The sequence below is a fragment of the Kogia breviceps genome, chromosome 2 (genome assembly GCF_026419965.1).
Source record: "Kogia breviceps isolate mKogBre1 chromosome 2, mKogBre1 haplotype 1, whole genome shotgun sequence".
NCBI lineage: Eukaryota > Metazoa > Chordata > Mammalia > Artiodactyla > Physeteridae > Kogia > Kogia breviceps.
Window position 1 is genome coordinate 16,002,570 of NC_081311.1, and position 17,572 is coordinate 16,020,141.

At 45.5% G+C, this 17,572-nt stretch overlaps 1 protein-coding gene across 2 annotated transcripts in view; it reads left to right on the forward strand.

Annotated features, from left to right (window-relative positions):
• Positions 1 to 17,226, forward strand: part of ABLIM1 (actin binding LIM protein 1) — a 237,490-nt gene extending 220,264 nt beyond the window's left edge. Inside the window, exons 16-24 of one of the 2 annotated variants that reach the window (XM_067024591.1) lie at positions 925 to 1,071; positions 3,936 to 4,027; positions 5,222 to 5,333; positions 7,272 to 7,336; positions 7,974 to 8,034; positions 8,810 to 8,817; positions 9,651 to 9,725; positions 10,988 to 11,068; positions 12,178 to 17,226. In XM_067024591.1, the coding sequence (XP_066880692.1) occupies positions 925 to 1,071; positions 3,936 to 4,027; positions 5,222 to 5,333; positions 7,272 to 7,336; positions 7,974 to 8,034; positions 8,810 to 8,817; positions 9,651 to 9,725; positions 10,988 to 11,068; positions 12,178 to 12,291 (755 nt within the window). In that variant the 3' untranslated portion in view covers positions 12,292 to 17,226. The remainder of the gene's footprint in view (positions 1 to 924; positions 1,072 to 3,935; positions 4,028 to 5,221; positions 5,334 to 7,271; positions 7,337 to 7,973; positions 8,035 to 8,809; positions 8,818 to 9,650; positions 9,726 to 10,987; positions 11,069 to 12,177) is intronic. The other variant, XM_067024592.1, reaches the window with a different exon arrangement.
• Positions 17,227 to 17,572: the final 346 nt, after the last annotated feature.

Genomic DNA, 17,572 nt, shown 5'->3' on the forward strand with positions numbered 1-17,572 from the left:
AATCAGGGACTGACCGTTTAACCTGGTTTGTTTTGCTCCATTTCTGTGATTCCATTTGGGGCTCTAAGCCAATGACTCCACCTGTAAGTACAGCCATTAAGAACTCTGCGAACTAATGCTGCTCCTATTCTGGCTTTTGTGGTTTCAAAGCTGGGTGACTCATTTGTATATGCAGCCCCTTGAACGAAACAACGAGTGGGTATGGCAAACCCAAGTCTCAAGGCTAAATTCCTGCAAGCTGACAGCGGATATTCCTGCTGCCATCTCACCTAGGAATCAAGGACACATATACAATATGCAAGGATTGAAATGAACCGGACCAATATTTTTGCGGCTAAGAAGCCACACAAATTCAAAGCCAACCAACTCTCTTATGATTAACCCCTACAGTCCAATGACAATGTCATGCTTTTCACTTACTTCTTTAATTTCAAATTAACTAGATTCAAATTTCTAATTGCTCTAGAATTGTCCATTGGAACTTTCCGTGATGATGGAAATATTCTATAATTATGCTGTCCAATACAGTAGCCGCTAATCACATGTAGGTATGGATCACATAAAATGTGGCTAGTGCCACTGAGGAACTGAATTTTAATTGTATTAATCATTTGTTTTATTTAATTGTATTAATTTAAATGTAAACAGTCACGTGTAGCTCGAGCTAGTATTGGACAGCACAGCTCTGGAGCAAGATTTTTCAGTTGTAGAACAGATGTAGAATGAAGCTTTGCTTCTGTCAGGACGTAAGGAAGATGAGTCGAGTTGTCACTAGGAACTATTAGTGACTGGGTGACTGATAATGGTGATAAACAGCTCTCTGGAGTTCACACTTTTTGCCAGAGCACGAGAAAACTATGGAAGAGGATTGTACTACCATGACCTTGCAGACCGATAGCTAAGCTGCCCCTGATTCCCATCCAGATGCAGCTGCCTTGGCAGCCCAGAGCAAGTCTTCAGAAGACATCATCAAGTTTTCCAAGTTCCCAGCAGCCCAGGCTCCAGACCCCAGCGAGATACCAAAGATTGAGACGGACCACTGGCCTGGTCCCCCCTCACTTGCCGCCATAGGTACGCAACTGTAGCAGCTAAGCCAAATGGACAAATTGCTAGGAGATCTCAAAATGCAGTGCTTAAAAATATGCAAGGAAATGTGTCCTAGTGTAAAGATTTTTTAAGAAAACTATGACCAAGAGTTAGAACAGTGAAAAGAACCAAGGTAGTGTTAATGTGTGTGCAAAATGATTCAAAAGCCCAACCACCAGAGCCTTGTGCTAACCAAACCCAGTGAGGTGCAGAACTGGTCTAAAACGGGTGTTTGGGCTTCCCTGGTGGCGCAGTGGTTTAGAGTCCGACTGCCGATGCAGGGGACGCGGGTTCGTAGCCCGGTCCGGGAAGATCCCACGTGCCGCGGAGCGGCTGGGCCCGTGAGCCGTGGCCGCTGCGCCTGCGCGTCCGGAGCCTGTGCTCCGCAACGGGAGAGGCCACGACAGTGAGAGGCCCGCGTACCGCAAAAACAAAAACAAAAAACGGGTGTTTTGCGTGGACTCTCAGTTATTATTGTAAAGTCAGTAACTCTTTTGAACATAGTTGAATCAAAGCCTCCTGCCAAGAACTTCGTTCTATATAGTTAGAGCATAGTGGGTGGATTTACTGTGTCCACAGAAGTGTGACTTCTTTTTTTTTTTTTTTTTTTTCCGGTACGCGGGCGTCTCGCTGCCGTGGCCTCTCCCGTTGCGGAGCACAGGCTCCGGACGCGCAGGCTCAGCGGCCACGGCTCACGGGCCCAGCCGCTCCGCGGCATGTGGGATCTTCCCGGACCGGGGCACGAACCCTTGTCCCCTGCATCGGCAGGCGGACCCTCAACCACTGCACCACCAGGGAAGCCCAGTGTGACTTCTTTGAATTAAGTTTGTTTTAGACGATTTCTGGGTTGTAATTACAATTCTCTTAACAACCAATCTTAACACTGAAGCTCTTTCATTTTTCTTGCCTGATCATGTTCTCCGTTACTAAGAAGGGCTGTTACAGAGTAGCAGGTGTTCTGGAATATTACTCATGTAAAGTTACATGATTTCACATCTGTCATTTCCATGACTTCTGTGCTAAAATGTCACATTTGAGCTGTTTCATTCTTTGCTTTGAACCACACATTTATGCTTTAGAACTGTGTCTGTGTGTTTACTGTTTTGTCATTAGTGAAATCACTTGGCCCTAAAAAATGGTATTAGCAAACTCAGAAGCTAGTACTGAAAATTTAGTGAGTCAGCTTTACAAAGATATGACTATCTTATCACATTTCTGTTGACAACCTAAAAGGCCTTCAATTTTCCAAAATTCCTTCATCCTGCTATTTTTCGCCAAGTTATTTTTGGAATAACTTTTACAAGCAATAGAAGTGGATTTTAAAGCAATTTGTATCTATAGAAATAGTTGAAGGAAAAATCTATTATACCTCCTGGGTTCCTTATTCACAAGTATTCTATACGTTATGTTGACTTAAGATGTATCTAGTTCTTGAAAACTTATGTCTATTCATTTTTGTTAGTGTAGATTAAAGAGAGAAAATTCATGTTGATATTCATGATTTTAGAAACTAAGAGTCAGCTTTTTTTTTCTGCTGGTCCACGTCCTTCAGGCAGTTCTTGGGGCCACTGAGGTTCCTAGTTCAGTCGTGTTGCATTGCAGGGACATTAAACAGCTAAACTTTGGGGGAGAATTAATATTTTGTTGTTACCAACTGTCATCACTAAATAGTTTGGGGTTCCAAAATGAAGAAAGCTTCTGGTCCATTAATCCAACTGATCAAACCCTGAAGGTATTAGTTAGAGTTTATTTTGATTAGATTAGCAGGCTTTCCTATCTCCTCCCACAGCTAAATTAGTCCAAGCCACTTAGGAAAAGCAATAAGTATCTTACTTTTCCAGCCATTCAGACAGATTCCTCCTTTCCCCTCCATCTCCCCTTTTCCAGGAAGCTTAAAAATTGTCCATGATCTGCTCCATTATACTGAAATAAGTAACTTTTTAGCTGCATTAACCCCTTTTATTGGCCCATTAGTATAAAACTCTTTTGTGACCATTTTCCGAAAGATTGAGAGCAAGGAAACATTAGAGACCCATCCCTTCAAAAAATAATAATAATAATAAAGCATGCTTCTTTTTTCTTTTTAAAAAAAAAATATTTATCTATTTATTTATTTGGTTGCCCTGGGTCTTAGTTGCAGCAGGTGGGCTCCTTAGTTGTGGCTTGAGAGCTTCTTAGTTGTGGCTTGCTGCCTCCTTAGTTGCGACACATGGGCTCCTTAGTTGTGGCATGCAAACTCTTAGTTGTGGCGTGCGTGTGGGATCTAGTTCCCCGACCAGGGATCGAACCTGGGCCCCCTGCATTGGGAGCGTGGAGTCTTGACCACTGAAGCATGCTTCCTAATGAAGTTATTGGAGGTAGAAGACAGGGTGATGATACGGTGACAAACCTAAATATTCAGAAAAAGAAAACAAGATTTTTAATTTCGTCACAAGAGAGTGTCTTACCTGTTTGATGGTATCTAGATGAATTTGGCTTCCTCTCCGTTTGAACAATGACCTCAGGGACATCAAAATAATAACCGTAGATGCCCCTCCCACCTACTGTGGAAGCTCTGACCCGTGGCCAGTGGGATCACTTAGACCCAATCATAAGGGCAAGCCGAGTTCTAGTCGAGCAGATCACATTGTTGGGAGGCATGCCTTACTGAATCACATTGTGGACTGGCTTGTCGAACGGGGCCCGTCGTCTCAAGAAACCAGCTGAATTGGTGGCAGGCTCTTTTTTCCCATGTGTTGCTCACGAATGCTGACTTTGCCCGCCTGACACGTTGAGCACAGGTGGACTAGTCCCTTGAGATCCCCTTGCTGTGGGGCTAATGTGAGAGGTTGTCTTTGCTGTGGACTTAGGAGCTGACATGAGACGCAGATCTAGCGGCAGAGAGGAAGATGACGAGGAGCTTCTGAGGCGCCGGCAGCTGCAAGAGGAGCAGTTAATGAAGGTTTGTCCTTGAACTACTTTGCTGCAGTCTTCACTCCTAGTGATCCATGTTACTGAATGATTACTATGGGCAAAGCCACCGAGGTGAGAAGGAGGTACTCCCAGCCCTCAGGGGATTACTGTCCAGTAGGAGAGACAAGATGGGCATCTAGAGACTGTAATAAGGCAGAACACTTAGCGGGTTCTGGAAGAGGTGAGCTGGAGGTCAGAGAGACACGGAATGTTCGGGCCTTTTCGAGGAGAGCGAGACTCTGTGTGGGGTTGTGTGGGTGTGGTGCATGTGTTGAAAGGATGCTGAAAGGCCAGGTAAAGCCAAAGTGCACTCCGAGGTGGTACAACACCTTCCCTCCCTCACGCAGGCTCTGCTGAAGGAATTCCCTTGGGAAAGAGCCTTTCTCCACGTCTTTCCTCAGGACTCATAGGACCTTGTGTGTATATCTGGGCCAAGAGAGAGGGGATAAAATGGACTGTCACTAAGACATCCTCATTATACCCTCTGTCTCTAGCATAGGCCTACAGCATCCCAGAAGGCCTGGGGTTGAGGGAGCCGAGAAAGGATAAACTCCTACCAATAAGGGTCGTTCTCCAAAGATACTTAGTCGTATGGGGAATGCACATGATACTAGTTATATAAGGACGCAAAGTTACATTTATTATGTGTTCCCAGTTTTGTATATTATGTGCATAGAACAATACTGGATAGATATAGATCCGAATGTAAATGGTGGTTATCTCTGAGTGGTGGATTATGGGCTATTCTTTCCTTCTGGATTTTCTAAAATCTGTACAATGAGCGTGCATTATTTTTATCGCTGTTTTTAAACAAATCAGTGTAATTTATCTTTAAAGGCTACTATCCCCAGTCTCCCCTTCCCACATCAAAAATATGTACGTACTCACACATTGCCCTCCTGAGTCTACCTGCTGGCGCTTTGCAGGGAGGGCAAAGGAGGGAGAACATTCTTCTGATGTGGAGCCTGGTTTAGGGCAACAGAGAGCCTTGACATTGAAGGGACTGTGGTGGGTTCAAGGTCCAAAACCTGGCTGACCTTCTGGGGAGCCACCAGGCTCTGGGACAATATGCCTCAGCCCTCTCCAGAGTCAGGAACTTCTTGCAGGATCTCCTAAAAGGAAACTGCGGTTCCCTAAAAGTAATCGCGGGCTTCGCTTTCATTTTTCTTTTCTCTGTGAATAGCTCAACTCGGGCCTGGGCCAGTTGATACTAAAAGAAGAGATGGAGAAGGAGAGGGAGAGCCGGGAGAGGTCCTCCCTGGCCGCTGGGCGCTATGATTCTTCCATCAACTCAGGTGAGCAGCAGACCCACCGCCTTCCCTGAGCCGGGAGCTGGCCACCTGCCTGCAAGGAGCCTATTTTGACGGTTCCAGGAGAGGCCTGGTGGTTTCTGGTGGAATCTGCAGAGTGTTCCATAGGAAAGGAAGTGTAAGAATCCTATGTCATGTCAACTTAGCTTAAGAGCCTGCTACAGCTCTTCCTTAAATGTGTGTTTCCTTCCTGTTGGAAATAGGGGGAGCCCTTGGAGGGTCTCAAGAACCAAGAGGGGTCAGTTCCCTTGCGCTGGGTCTACCTTCTAGAACATACATCTCAGAGGGAAGCAGCAAAAAGAAAATCCTCGTAGAGAACAGAATTCTTTTTATAATTTTTTTTTTTGGATTTGGTTGCGCTGTGGGACATTAGTTCCCCGACCATGGACTGAACGTGTGCCCCCTGCAGTGGAAGCACAGAGTCTTTTTTTTTTTTTTTTTTAACATCTTTATTGGAGTATAATTGTTTTACAATAGTGTGTTAGTTTTTCCTTTACAACAAACTGAATCAGTTATACATATACATATGTTCCCATATCTCTTCCCTCTTGCATCACCCTCTCTCCCACCCTCCCTAACCCACCCCTCTAGGTGGTCACAAAGCACAGAGGTGATCTCCCTGGGAAGCACAGAGTCTTAACCACTGGACCGCCAGGGAAGGCCAAGAACAGAATGCTTTTTAACTGTAGAGAGCATGAACGATTTTTTCAAAGTATTATGACTTTAGTATATTCAATATAAGAGCTGAGGGCTAGCAGTGCTGTTGTTGATACCTTTGAAAGAGATTACTTATATACTGGGCTGAAATAGTCTTTCGGTATATTTTCCCCTGCTTATACTTGTCATAAGCCTGTTCTCTTTTAACCCATAAGATATCTTCTCACATGTTGTGAACTAGTGCGTAATTTTCTCTCCTGAGGATTCCTTTAAACATGTGTTTAGTGTTTCCTATGCAAACGCTTCTGCTAAACATTATTTCATTTAATCTTCACAACATACCAATGAAGTAGATGATATTATGATTATTATCATCTTCCCCATTTTGTAGATCAGGAGACAAGTAAAGGGAAGTTTAAGTAACTTACCCAATGTCACATTGCTGATAACTACCAAAACTAAGGTTTAGGAGTCCAAGTATTATAACCCCAGAGCCCACACCCTTAACCGGAATGCCCTGCTACTTCTCATAGATGTGTCACTGGCATTAATCTTGGCTTAGGTAGTTTAGTAATCTTTAGAGTTCCTTCCAATTCTGTTGCATAAAAATAAATAACACTGTATCTACATGGGTCAAGAAATGAAGACTTAACAAGATGGAATACCATGCCCGAAGATGCAGAGGTGTTAAGTTGCAGAGCCAGAATTCAAGCCCAGGTCTACTCCCTCCAAAGCCCAGCAGTTTGTGAGGTGTCCACGCTGTTGATCAATGGGATACCCTATCCCAAGCCTCCCAGGAGTCCAACTGTGGTCGGCCAGTAGATCTTGGTAACTTAAGTGTAGGCCTCCAGATCAGTTGTTGCTGCCATACCAACTGGGGCTTGGGCCTATGTATCCCGATAGCCCTGGATTTAGATCATTGCTTAGATCTTTACAAGCTGAGCAACCGTGGGCAAGATACTTAACTTTCTATTAGCCCCTATTTCTCCTCCTGTAAAATGGAAATACTACCATCATTATTAGGATTGTGTTGAGGATTCAGAGATGCCAAGCACTTTTTCCTTCCCCACCCCTCCTCGAAAATTTCACTGCCCACCCATTCCCTGCATCACCCAAATATGGTGGCATTTTGTGAACATTTGAGCCCAATATTTGGATTGTTTCTTTCTAAATCTTCTGTAGGGTAGAAGATACACTGCCAACTTCATGAAAGAATTGGACTTCTGGTTCCTAACAGTTACTTTTTTTTATCTTTCTCTTATTCAGCGTCACATGCTCTATCATCGAAAACCTCATCTCTCCCAGGCTATGGGAAAAACGGGCTTCACCGGGTGAGATTTCTCAATTACTCGTTTCTGAGTCTCTTCCCTCTTGAGTCCTGGTTGAAGTACTGATGTATTATTGTCTGAATACATCTGACAATATGATCTCAGTGTTGGATGTAATGAAAATTGTAATCACCCTGCTCTCCTGGTAAATCACTTTGAGTTACAGGCAAAATAAGATATTTCTGTTGAGAGAAAGAGAAATTGACTTTAGATAGAAGAATAGCCTGTATAAGCTTCTGGGAAGACTAGATTCATTGTGTGCCAAATGTTTCTACAATCAAGCAAAAAGTAATTACTGGAGCCATTATCTCTGCTGTCAAAAGATGCAGGAAAGTTTGTTACAACCTCCCCACAAAGCATAGAACAAGTGCAACTGTGTAGCTGTGATGTGGAAAATGTGTTTTTATTTACCAGCAAGAGATACTTGCTTGCCAAGGACCTGCTGAGCAGTAGCGTAGGATATACCACAAAACACGGGTATTTCATAGAAGAAGAACTACGTAGGAAAAATAATAGGGGTCCAGGAATTCAGCTTGGGAGGAATTCTTAGGATTTTGTAAATCCTATCTTCCTTTTCACCTGACTCCAGAATGAGTACTGTGGAGCAGATTTTCTAACGGTGTGTTTTTCTTCATTTCAGCCTGTTTCTACAGACTTTGCTCAGTACAACAGCTACGGGGATGTCAGCGGGGGAGTGCGAGGTGAGGCCCCTGCGGCGGGGCGTTGGCTGACCAAGGGGAAGAAGGGGCTGTGCTGTCACAGGCATGTTGGCTGGGCTCAGGCTGTGTCACAGCCTATGGTCAGATCACATCTGTCCTCTGAGCCATCAGGACATTTATTAAAATCCCAGAGGATCTCTCCTGATGTGAGACCACAAGAAGCAAGTTTGTAGGAGGGAATTCATTGCTCCTACTATGTGCTGAGCACTAATTAGATCCCTGGAAGTACCGGGATAAGCAAGACATGGGCCTTCCTCCAAAATGCATGTGGCTACAGATGAACGGGTGTGCAAGGCAGAAACAGAGACACAGGTGTAGAGAACAAATGTATGGACACCAAGGGGGGAAAGCGGGGTCAGAGGGGGGGCAGGCAGGGCGGGCTGGGAGATTGGGATTGACATATATACACTAATGTATTAAATAGATAACTAATAAAAAATGCATGTGACAGAGACGGAAAGAGAGAGAGAAACTCTGTGAGATCAATGCTATGATCGGAGATGCAGAGAGAAGGGAGAAACACCTTCAGGGTGTCAGCTTCCACAAGAAAGGGTGTTTAAACTGATAACTAAAACCAGGGCAGGCATCTTCCAGCTTCAGGGAGCAGCCAGGCAGTGTGTGCAGAGACCCAGAGCCGGGAGAGCGTGGCTTGTTGGGGAATGTTTGGAGAATTGCAATAGGGTATAGTCTCTGTTGATGTTTCCATATTTTTCTATGGCCTTGCCCTTCTGAGATTTTCTTTTTCTTTCCTTTCCAGACTACCAGGTACGGAACCCTGTCTTTCTCAAGTTGGCCATACCAGCAAAACAGCCTTTTCACAATCCAGACATGTTCTTCTCCTGCTCCAGGGAAGGGTTTCTGTTGAGAAGACCCTGATTTTGAGTTGATCCATCTAATCATTAGTCCACAGATGTGAGGAGCCATGAGCTGCAGGCGTGCCTGGCGCCCAGGTCAAGCTGGTCCTGCAGGCCTGCCTGAACCAGACCAGGTGTCAGAGGACCCTCTTGCTCTGCCTTTGCAGAGTCCTCTCTGGGGTGGAAGTGGACCAGCATCAAGGGTTCACACACATACAGTTGCTTTTTCTTTTAGTTATAACCACTCACTCCTTGAGGCCCACCCCTCCTCTGTGTGGTCACAAATGAAAAGAAACCCCCGTCTTGGCCAATAAGAAAGAGCTGCTGTGGTACCATTCCTTTTCTCCTAGAACCTAAACCTTGTAAAATGATAATAGAGAATGAGAAGAGGGGAAAAATGCAAAGAGAGCTAAGATTAGAATTTAAAAAAAAATAAAAGCATAGACCTGGCAGTTCTTTGATGTACCATATACTTTACCGCGTGCAGCCTACGTTCAGGGATTGGTCAATAGTTATTAAGCCAAAATCTTTCAGCTGGAGTATAAAAGAGCAGCATTCCCACTATCTGTGCTTTTATTCAGCAAGGAGCTCATTTTGAAAAATCCATGGTAATTCAGATGACCCATCTCTAAAATGGCAGTGAAGATTTGCGACCCACACAGGGAGGTCTAGGAGCCCACAGAGCTCCCCCTCAGCTCCCCGCGCTGCCGTGGGCTGCCCCTGAAACCTGCATGTCTGTTGCAGAGCCTCCCAGATGGCCACATGCCTGGGATGAGGATGGACCGGGGTGTCTCCATGCCTAACATGTTGGAACCAAAGGCAAGTGTGGCTCTTTTTCTCTTTCCTCTCACATGGGATGAAACTGGGACATGACCCGAAACAGATTTTTTTTTTTTTTTTTTTTTTTTTTTTGCGGTACGCGGGCCTCTCACTGTTGTGGCCTCTCCCGTTGTGGAGCACAGGCTCCGGTCTCACAGGCTCAGTGGCCACGGCTCACGGGCCCAGCCGCTCCGCGGCACGTGGGATCCTCCCGGACCGGGGCACGAACCTGCGTCCCCTGCATCGGCAGGCGGACTCCCTACCACTGCGCCACCAGGGAAGCCCCCGAAACAGATTTGATTTTCTATCTTTTTCACCATTTTCAGGGTTGAGACCCACTTGGCTTCAGGCCAGCGCCTTAGGCAAGCCGTGTTATAAAGCATCTCTCCACTCTGTGGGTTTTGTCACACCGAGTCAGCAGGTTTAAGCCCTCACTGGGTCCGGTGCTGTGTGTTCCCAGTGAAGCACCAGCACTTCTCTCCTATGACCTCGGTGTCTCCTTGGCCCCTGCCGTGAGCATGGCACAGCCTGCTCCAGATAGGGTGGCCAACACATCCTAGCTTGCCCAAGACTTTCCCGGTTATAGCACCGAAAGTCGTGCATCCTGGGATCCCCCTCAGTCTCAAGCAAACTGGGATGATTGGTTGCCCCAGCTCCAGAACATCCTGTGACTCCCAAGATATCCAAGATCTGTGCTCCTTGGTGACTATAACTGGGGCTTATTTCAATATGTCATCTACCAAAACACTGCTTCTGGGGCTGCATGGCTCCCTAGATTCATGAGCTGGTCATGGAACAAGATTGTTTAACCCTGCAAATGTGTACTGCCTTGTAAAACCTATACCTATCATTTCAATTCTCTTCTAATTTTTACCTCCATCCCCAGTACATAGTAAGTTATATTCTTTTACTCAGCAACGCCCTCCAGAGGCACAGTGCCATATGAGACACCTGTGGGTATTGGGAGTGTATAGGAACCTGCCCCTGTCTGCTGGAGGCTTGAGTGAGGAGTACCCATCACTCTAATACTCTAATCACAGTGTCTTAGAAGCTCTATCTTGGGAGTCTTAGATTTTAGGTAGCTTCTGCTTGTTAATAAAATGGACGGCGGTGGGAAATTTTCCCTGGCGGTCCAGTGGTTAGGGCTCCGCACTTCCATTGCGGGGGGCACGGGTTCGATCCCTAGTTGACCTAAGATCCCACATGCCACATGGCCCAAAAAAAATAGCAGTATTCTAGAAGTGTTTTTCTTTGCTTCTCAGATATTTCCGTATGAAATGCTGATGGTGACCACCAGAGGGCGCAGCAAAACCCTAAGAGACGTGGACAGAACCAGGCTAGAGGTAAAACAATCAAAACAAACAAACTGGCCCCAGGTGCATATTCCTGTGCATTTTCCGCGACTTCCCCCTAAGAAATGTTCCAGTGAAGGCAAAAAAATAAAAAGGATCAGCCTAGGTTAAACTAAGCTAACTTGAAGGAAAACCCAAATTTGTATTTGGGAGATGAGCATAAAAGTGTATGGTAAAATTCAGAAGAAACAACCCAGGAGATGCACTATGATTTTAGTCACTTTCTTTGGAAATTTGATGTTGCCCTAATTTATGGCTGGTGATGTAGAATGGAGTCTCCATCTCTCTTCAGATACCCCCAAATCCTTCTCTTTCTCTGAGCCCGAGTTTGTTGAGATTGGGGAGGGAGCGTTCAATAAAGAGGTGTGTACTAGGCAAGTTTCCCTCTTGGCTGTTTCCACATTCCTTGTCGAAGGGTTAGCTGGGTACACATACCCAAGACCTCCTTAGATGTGGAAGACTGATCTTTGTACTTTTCCATCTGAACGGTTTTAATTAAGAAAAACTCTGGCTGCTAATCTCACAAAGAATCATTAATTTTCCCTGACCAAAAGCAGTGCATCTGTATGTGAGGTCAGGCTGGCACAGAGAATAAAGGCTCCACTATCCTAAGAGAACTTTACAGGCGGACAAGAGGTTGAAGTTCTCGGTCTCCTCAGTAGACCAAGCATCCACCTGAACTCCTACTGCGGAGCCAGGAAAAAGCCCCAGGGCTGCCCAAGGACCACTCTGGAAGTCTCTTTCTGGCTTTCTTATTGCTCTGGTCCATTTTCCCTGCATCTCCTCAGCGTCCCACGGACCTGAAGTGGAGTCGCCTCCAGCATAAGAAATCATCTTACCCTGCCCATCACCATTCAGTGTTATTACAATCATCATTAATACTCCACCAGCTCTTTTCTTTGGTAGGAAGGGTGCCTCACCTGGCCTGGACAGGTAAGGAACCACTGGGTCCAGTGCCTGCTAAGAAGCGTCAGAGATAAACTCCTCTTCCATCATTCTGCCTTTGCTCCTCAAAACAATTACTTATAAACTGGAGGGCAACGCTCAAGGTCATCCATGTGGCCGTCAGGACTGACCTCTGTTCTCTTCTCCCATCACAGCGCCACTTAGCCCCAGAAGTGTTTCGGGAAATCTTTGGAATGTCCATCCAGGATTTTGACAAGTTACCTCTTTGGAGACGCAACGACATGAAGAAAAAAGCAAAACTCTTCTGAGTACCACACGTAGACAGCAATTAGAAAAAGGACTGACCATGGCGGTGACACACGGGATGTTGTATTAAGGCCCAAACTTGATTGGAGAATTTGCAAACTACTGTCCCTCAGCAACAACCACAAGGGAAAATCTGATTAAAACACCCATGAGCCAAATGTTGGGCCAGCCCATGGCAACATTCTCCCAGAAGCAGTGGGGTAGAAATGTCTGTGTTCCCACACCCTCGACAATAGTGTTCACGTGTGACCTTTTTCCATCCCCTGATGTGCACAGCAGGAGCTACTTTTGTTTTCTTTCAGCTGTTATTCAATAATAGTGTGACTGTATGGGTAAGAACCAGCAAGTGCCCTTAGGATGCCGCATGGACAAAAGCAGTTGTAATGACTCCAAAGTACTAGTATATTTATTATGTAGCGCCCCGGCTGAGAAGGAAGAGCCCGAGGGATAGATCCACGTGGCAGCAGCCTTTGCCCTCCATTTCCTCACTGGCCTCCTGCAGCCCTGCCTGGGCTTCAGCAGGAGGGAAAGCAGAATCGGGGCCCCCGGCAGCTCTGTTTCAATAGCCACCAAAGTCATTTTTAACATGCTCCTTGTCCCCTACTGTTTGCTAGGACCTAATAGGCAAATTACTTAGCCTATTAGTAGAAAGAAAAAAAAGAATTAAGAGAAAGAGAGGAAAAAGGAGTGAATGAAAATTCTCCTTAAACCCTTTTCTACTTCAGAAAGTGTGCTTCTCCCCACCAAGGACAGGAGATGTCTCAGCCCTGCAGCCCTCCACTCTTACAAAGAAAGGAAAGGGGGATTGTCTCCAGATTGGCTCAGTCGTATGCTGTTAGGTGAGTTTTGTCCAAAGGCCACAGCAGTCTTGATCAAAAACAAAAGTTCTGTCTCCTCTCAATGCAAGTTCTCCCACCCAGCAAACTCTGCTCTCTATCCGGCATCCTCTAAATCACATCAAGCCCTCGCTGATTTGGGGTTTTTTTTAAAGGTCTTTTCAGTAGTAGGCTAAAGAAAGGCATGTTTTTCTCTTTGAAATCTCTGCAACTCCAAGGTAGATTGCCTCAAACTGATTTGATTTGGTCTTTTGAGCTTTCTTTCTTGCCTAGCTCTGTTGACTTCCTGGTCGGCACGTGTGTGTTTGTGTGTTTTCACTCACCCGGGGCAGTTCGGTGAGTCTGCATGTGCTTTTAAATTTCGTTCCTGCTCGAATGTTTGTCCCACCGTGCTGCAGCTCCTCAGGGACGTTTGCACAGGTGCACGTGACTCCAAGGTCAAGAGTGAGGCTAACTGCATCCCTGCCACCAGGTCCCCTGTGGAAGGGTGTTGGTGGTTAGAAGCCAGCATATTCTATGACAGATGTAGCTCAAGTCAGCATCAGACCGAAGACCGCAGACCTAGGGTCAGACTGTGTGTCGACAGCAGAACATCTCACCAGAGTCCTCAAACCCAGTAACACAAGCTTCACACTGGAGCCGAAGATTACCCCAAAACTTGCATTTAAGACGCCACCGTGGTCCCTGAAAGCCTCTGGCTGAGACTCAGACAGGACGCGAGTCACATGTAGGAGGTTGTCACATTTATTCTCATGCTTTGGGGCTCTGTTTAAGAATTTAAACTCTATTTTAAAGCCAAAGAAGAAAACATCTGAATTCACCTGCGTATGCCACTAGTCCTAAAAGCTCAGAAATTCTTCCCGCTGGCACCAAGTATTAGAATGCGTTCGTAGCTGACACCAGTGGTAACAAGCAAGTAGAATATTCTTTCTGACCTTGTACTGCAGACCTAACTTGTGACACACTCTAGCAACCGGGTGCTGTAGTGAATACTGCAATTGCTTTATAGTATTCTGTGCACTTCCCGAGGGAATCTAAACCTGCCTGACCTTTGCTAGACACTGAATGTTTGAGGACTGTTCTCACAAATACGTACGTACATACGTGTGTGTGTGTGTGTGTGTGTGTGTGTGTGTGTGTGTGTGTGTGTGTTGGACCTACTAACGTATTTAGCAGATGGCTCTGATGAGGTAGATGTGAGGAGACCAGCTCCTCCTTGGACTGAAGGCAGACTGCAGCCCACAGTTTCGCCCCTTCATCTATCCGTTGCCTCTTGCTTCATTCAGTACATCCGCTGTCCCATCTTCTGTGACCTCTCCTGCATGGGTAGCCTGGGCACAACGCCGGTGTGTCCTAATCCTTGCTTCGCTCTGGCAAAGTGTGAGGGGTGAGGACCATGGTGTGGTCCCAGTGTCCCCCTGCCACGACCCATAACAAGGATGGCCAAACGTATCCGAGGGTTCGGCTGGAGGAGAGGTTTTTTTATTGTTTTTTCATCGGCTAATGAGTTATAATCCACGTACTTGCAGATTAAATGTCAGTGTAAGAAAAATGGCGATGATAGTTAAAGAACTGAGCCCTAAATTTGCCGCCACTAATGAAACTCTACTTTTCTTGTAACTTTTGAATTCAGTTTTGCATCCATCTTGAGAGAGGGGTGGGAGATAGCTTCTTTCCATATCAAGTGTATGAGCTAATTTAAACTACACCGTGCAAAAAGGCCTTGCCAGAAAATGCCAGTAGCTTCCTGGCTGCAAGCAGAGCAGTGCTGTGCTCTAGGGAAGGGGGCGCTGGGAGTGCAGAGTGGGCTTTCCAGCCCCACTCTCCAGCAGAAGGCTCCAGCCACGGGCGTGGGTCACAGGGCAGCCTGACTCTTCCAACTGCCAAATTGAATCAGTGGGCTACAACGCCCTGTGTGTTTTGTTGAACTGGGCTCAGCATGCTTGTCCAGAAAATGTCCAGGTCACTACACAGGAAATCGGTGTTCTCTGCTTCCCGCATAAAAAAATCCAGTTGTTAACACAGTCAAATTAATGAGGATTGTTTACTCTAGGAAAGGAAATATACACATGGTAAGCTTCCCTAGTGCATACATAAAGGGCTACATTTTTGAGCATTGGGCTTACTCTAGTGATTCTTGAAGCATAGGCTGATTGCATGAAGAGGCCTCTAGGATGACCTGAAAGTCAGTGCTTCCTTTAAAGTTTCTTCCAAAAAAGCCAGGATACCATTTAGTCTTCTGGTGTGATTCATGTTGAGATATAGAGAGTGTTTGGAAACTTGTCCAGCTTGCTAGGTATCTACTTTTTGGTTTGGGTTCATTATGAGATGTTCTTAATGTGACTCCTTCAATAATGAAAGATAAACTGCCTGCTCTCTGAAACCTTGAACAGAAAAGCTAGAGACAATGGGTAATAAGGTGCAAAGAAAAAAAAAGTAGTTTCTATCTGTCATGTCCTCTAGTCTCCCCAATTCTCCCCAACTCTCCATTCTGCTGTTTCCAAGCTGAGTTTCCTCTTCCGAGGTGAGGCTGGAACAACGCTCTTTTCAACTCCTATCCCCTCCATCTGGTGATGTCAATCAACTCCACTTGGAAAAGTCTCGCTAGAAATGTTTCTATAACTTTCATCTAATTTCTTTACACTTTCAAGCAAACACCTTTTTCTAAAGACTTGCTTCTTAGATGATTATACAATATATATATATCTATGCTTTTGCAAGTTTAAAAATTCAAATGAACCACTTTTGACTAGGTAGGTCTTTCTAAAAAACTCTTTAAAGCAAACTTGATGTTAGCGTTCTCTTGCATGTTGAAGGGGCAGGGGACCCTCCAGGCTGTGGGCTCCCAGAGCCCTCTTTCTGACTGTCAGGAAAGATGGTGGAAGGAAGATGAACTCTGTGCCATCAACCCTTCTGCATCCTCTGCAGCAAGCTCAGTTTTTACACATCACCTCATCTGTATTTCCGGTCACCGTTTAATCTACTTCCTAGGCCAGCCTTGATTTTATCTGGCTTGTAAAATCATTTTCCTTTTTATAAACCAAGTGTTTGTCAGGATGCCCTAAAACTCACTCATTAGTACTCCCTTTTGAAGAACGTTCTATCCAGAAAAAGATCATTTCAGGCTTGAGGTTCGTAATGAAACCTTACGGTGGCAATGTGCGTTAAGGGAACTACCCAATTATGTTGTAATGAAAGAAGGAGAAACTTTGACTCTGGCATTTTAAAAAATCACTGTCTTTCTATTTGCTGCCTAGGGAGCAGTGGGGAGATGGTGACTGACACGCTTTGCATATGGATCTTTGTATTTTTCATTTGGGGCAAGTTTCATTTATGGCAAACTCAAAAGGAAAGGGGGAGGTGGTCAGTTTAAGCTGAAAAACTTTCTAAACAATATATGTGTACACAGCAAAATTAAACCCAGTCTTTTCTGATGCTTAGTGTAATTGAGTGGCGACTGTGATCATTAAATAAAATTCTTCCCAAAAGAGTATCTCCCAAGAGTGACGATGCCATGAGTCGCTTTCTGAGCCCGTTTGCCAAAGGTAGAGGAAAAGACTGCATCCACTAACATTCAGAAAGGCAAGGAGCCACTCAGTGATTGTATATGTGTATGTTTCTTTACCCTACGGAAGAGAAGACGAATGTCCGCAGGATTGGTGTTCTTTTGGGGTGTTATGTACAGACCTGTCCAGTAATAAACGTGTGGTTTCTGTGAGTTGCTGACAGTCCTGCATCGAAGCTTTTGCAGTTCTTTCCTTTGTAAGTTGGGTTTAATGGAATTTTTTTTCCAGTGTTGGAAGGCATACTGTTCTTCCTGCCTCCCCTCCCCTTCCAGAAACAAGAAAGCAAATATTTGGAAGAAATGCTGCTTAAAAGATGTATCATGTCCCCCGTGAAAGCGGGTGGATATCGGTCGGCATCCTGAATGCCACGTGCCGGCGTGCAGAGGTGGGATGGCCCTGGGCCTGCGTTACTGTGCTTAGGACGCCCGACGCGCTCCACACTCTTGTTGAAATCAGCACCTGCCGTCCCCCTGCCGCTGTCCTGCGTCACTGTTGTCTTCACAACTCAGTGAATAAAGTGTGTGCTTTATGCGTAGCTGCCTCCACACCGTGTTTCCTTTCTGGTTCCCCTGCTCCCTTTAAAGGTCTGTCCCATTTGAAAAAGTGCCGGCCCAACTTCTAAAGACAAAAACAAAATCAAAAACGTCCTGGGAACGCACTTTTATCACGTAGGAAGGCAGGTTAGAGGGGAAAATGCATCAGATAGCGGTGGTATATTCCAGAACTGTTTGCCCAATAACCCAGACCATATTGACCAAGTCAATTAAAGAAAAAAAAAAATTTAATAGAGCTGTTGCACCGTGCTGGTCTAGCTGGTATTCAGTTTTGTGTGTGACACAGAGCAACAATGGTCCCATCACTTAGGCAAGGCTGGGGGTTTG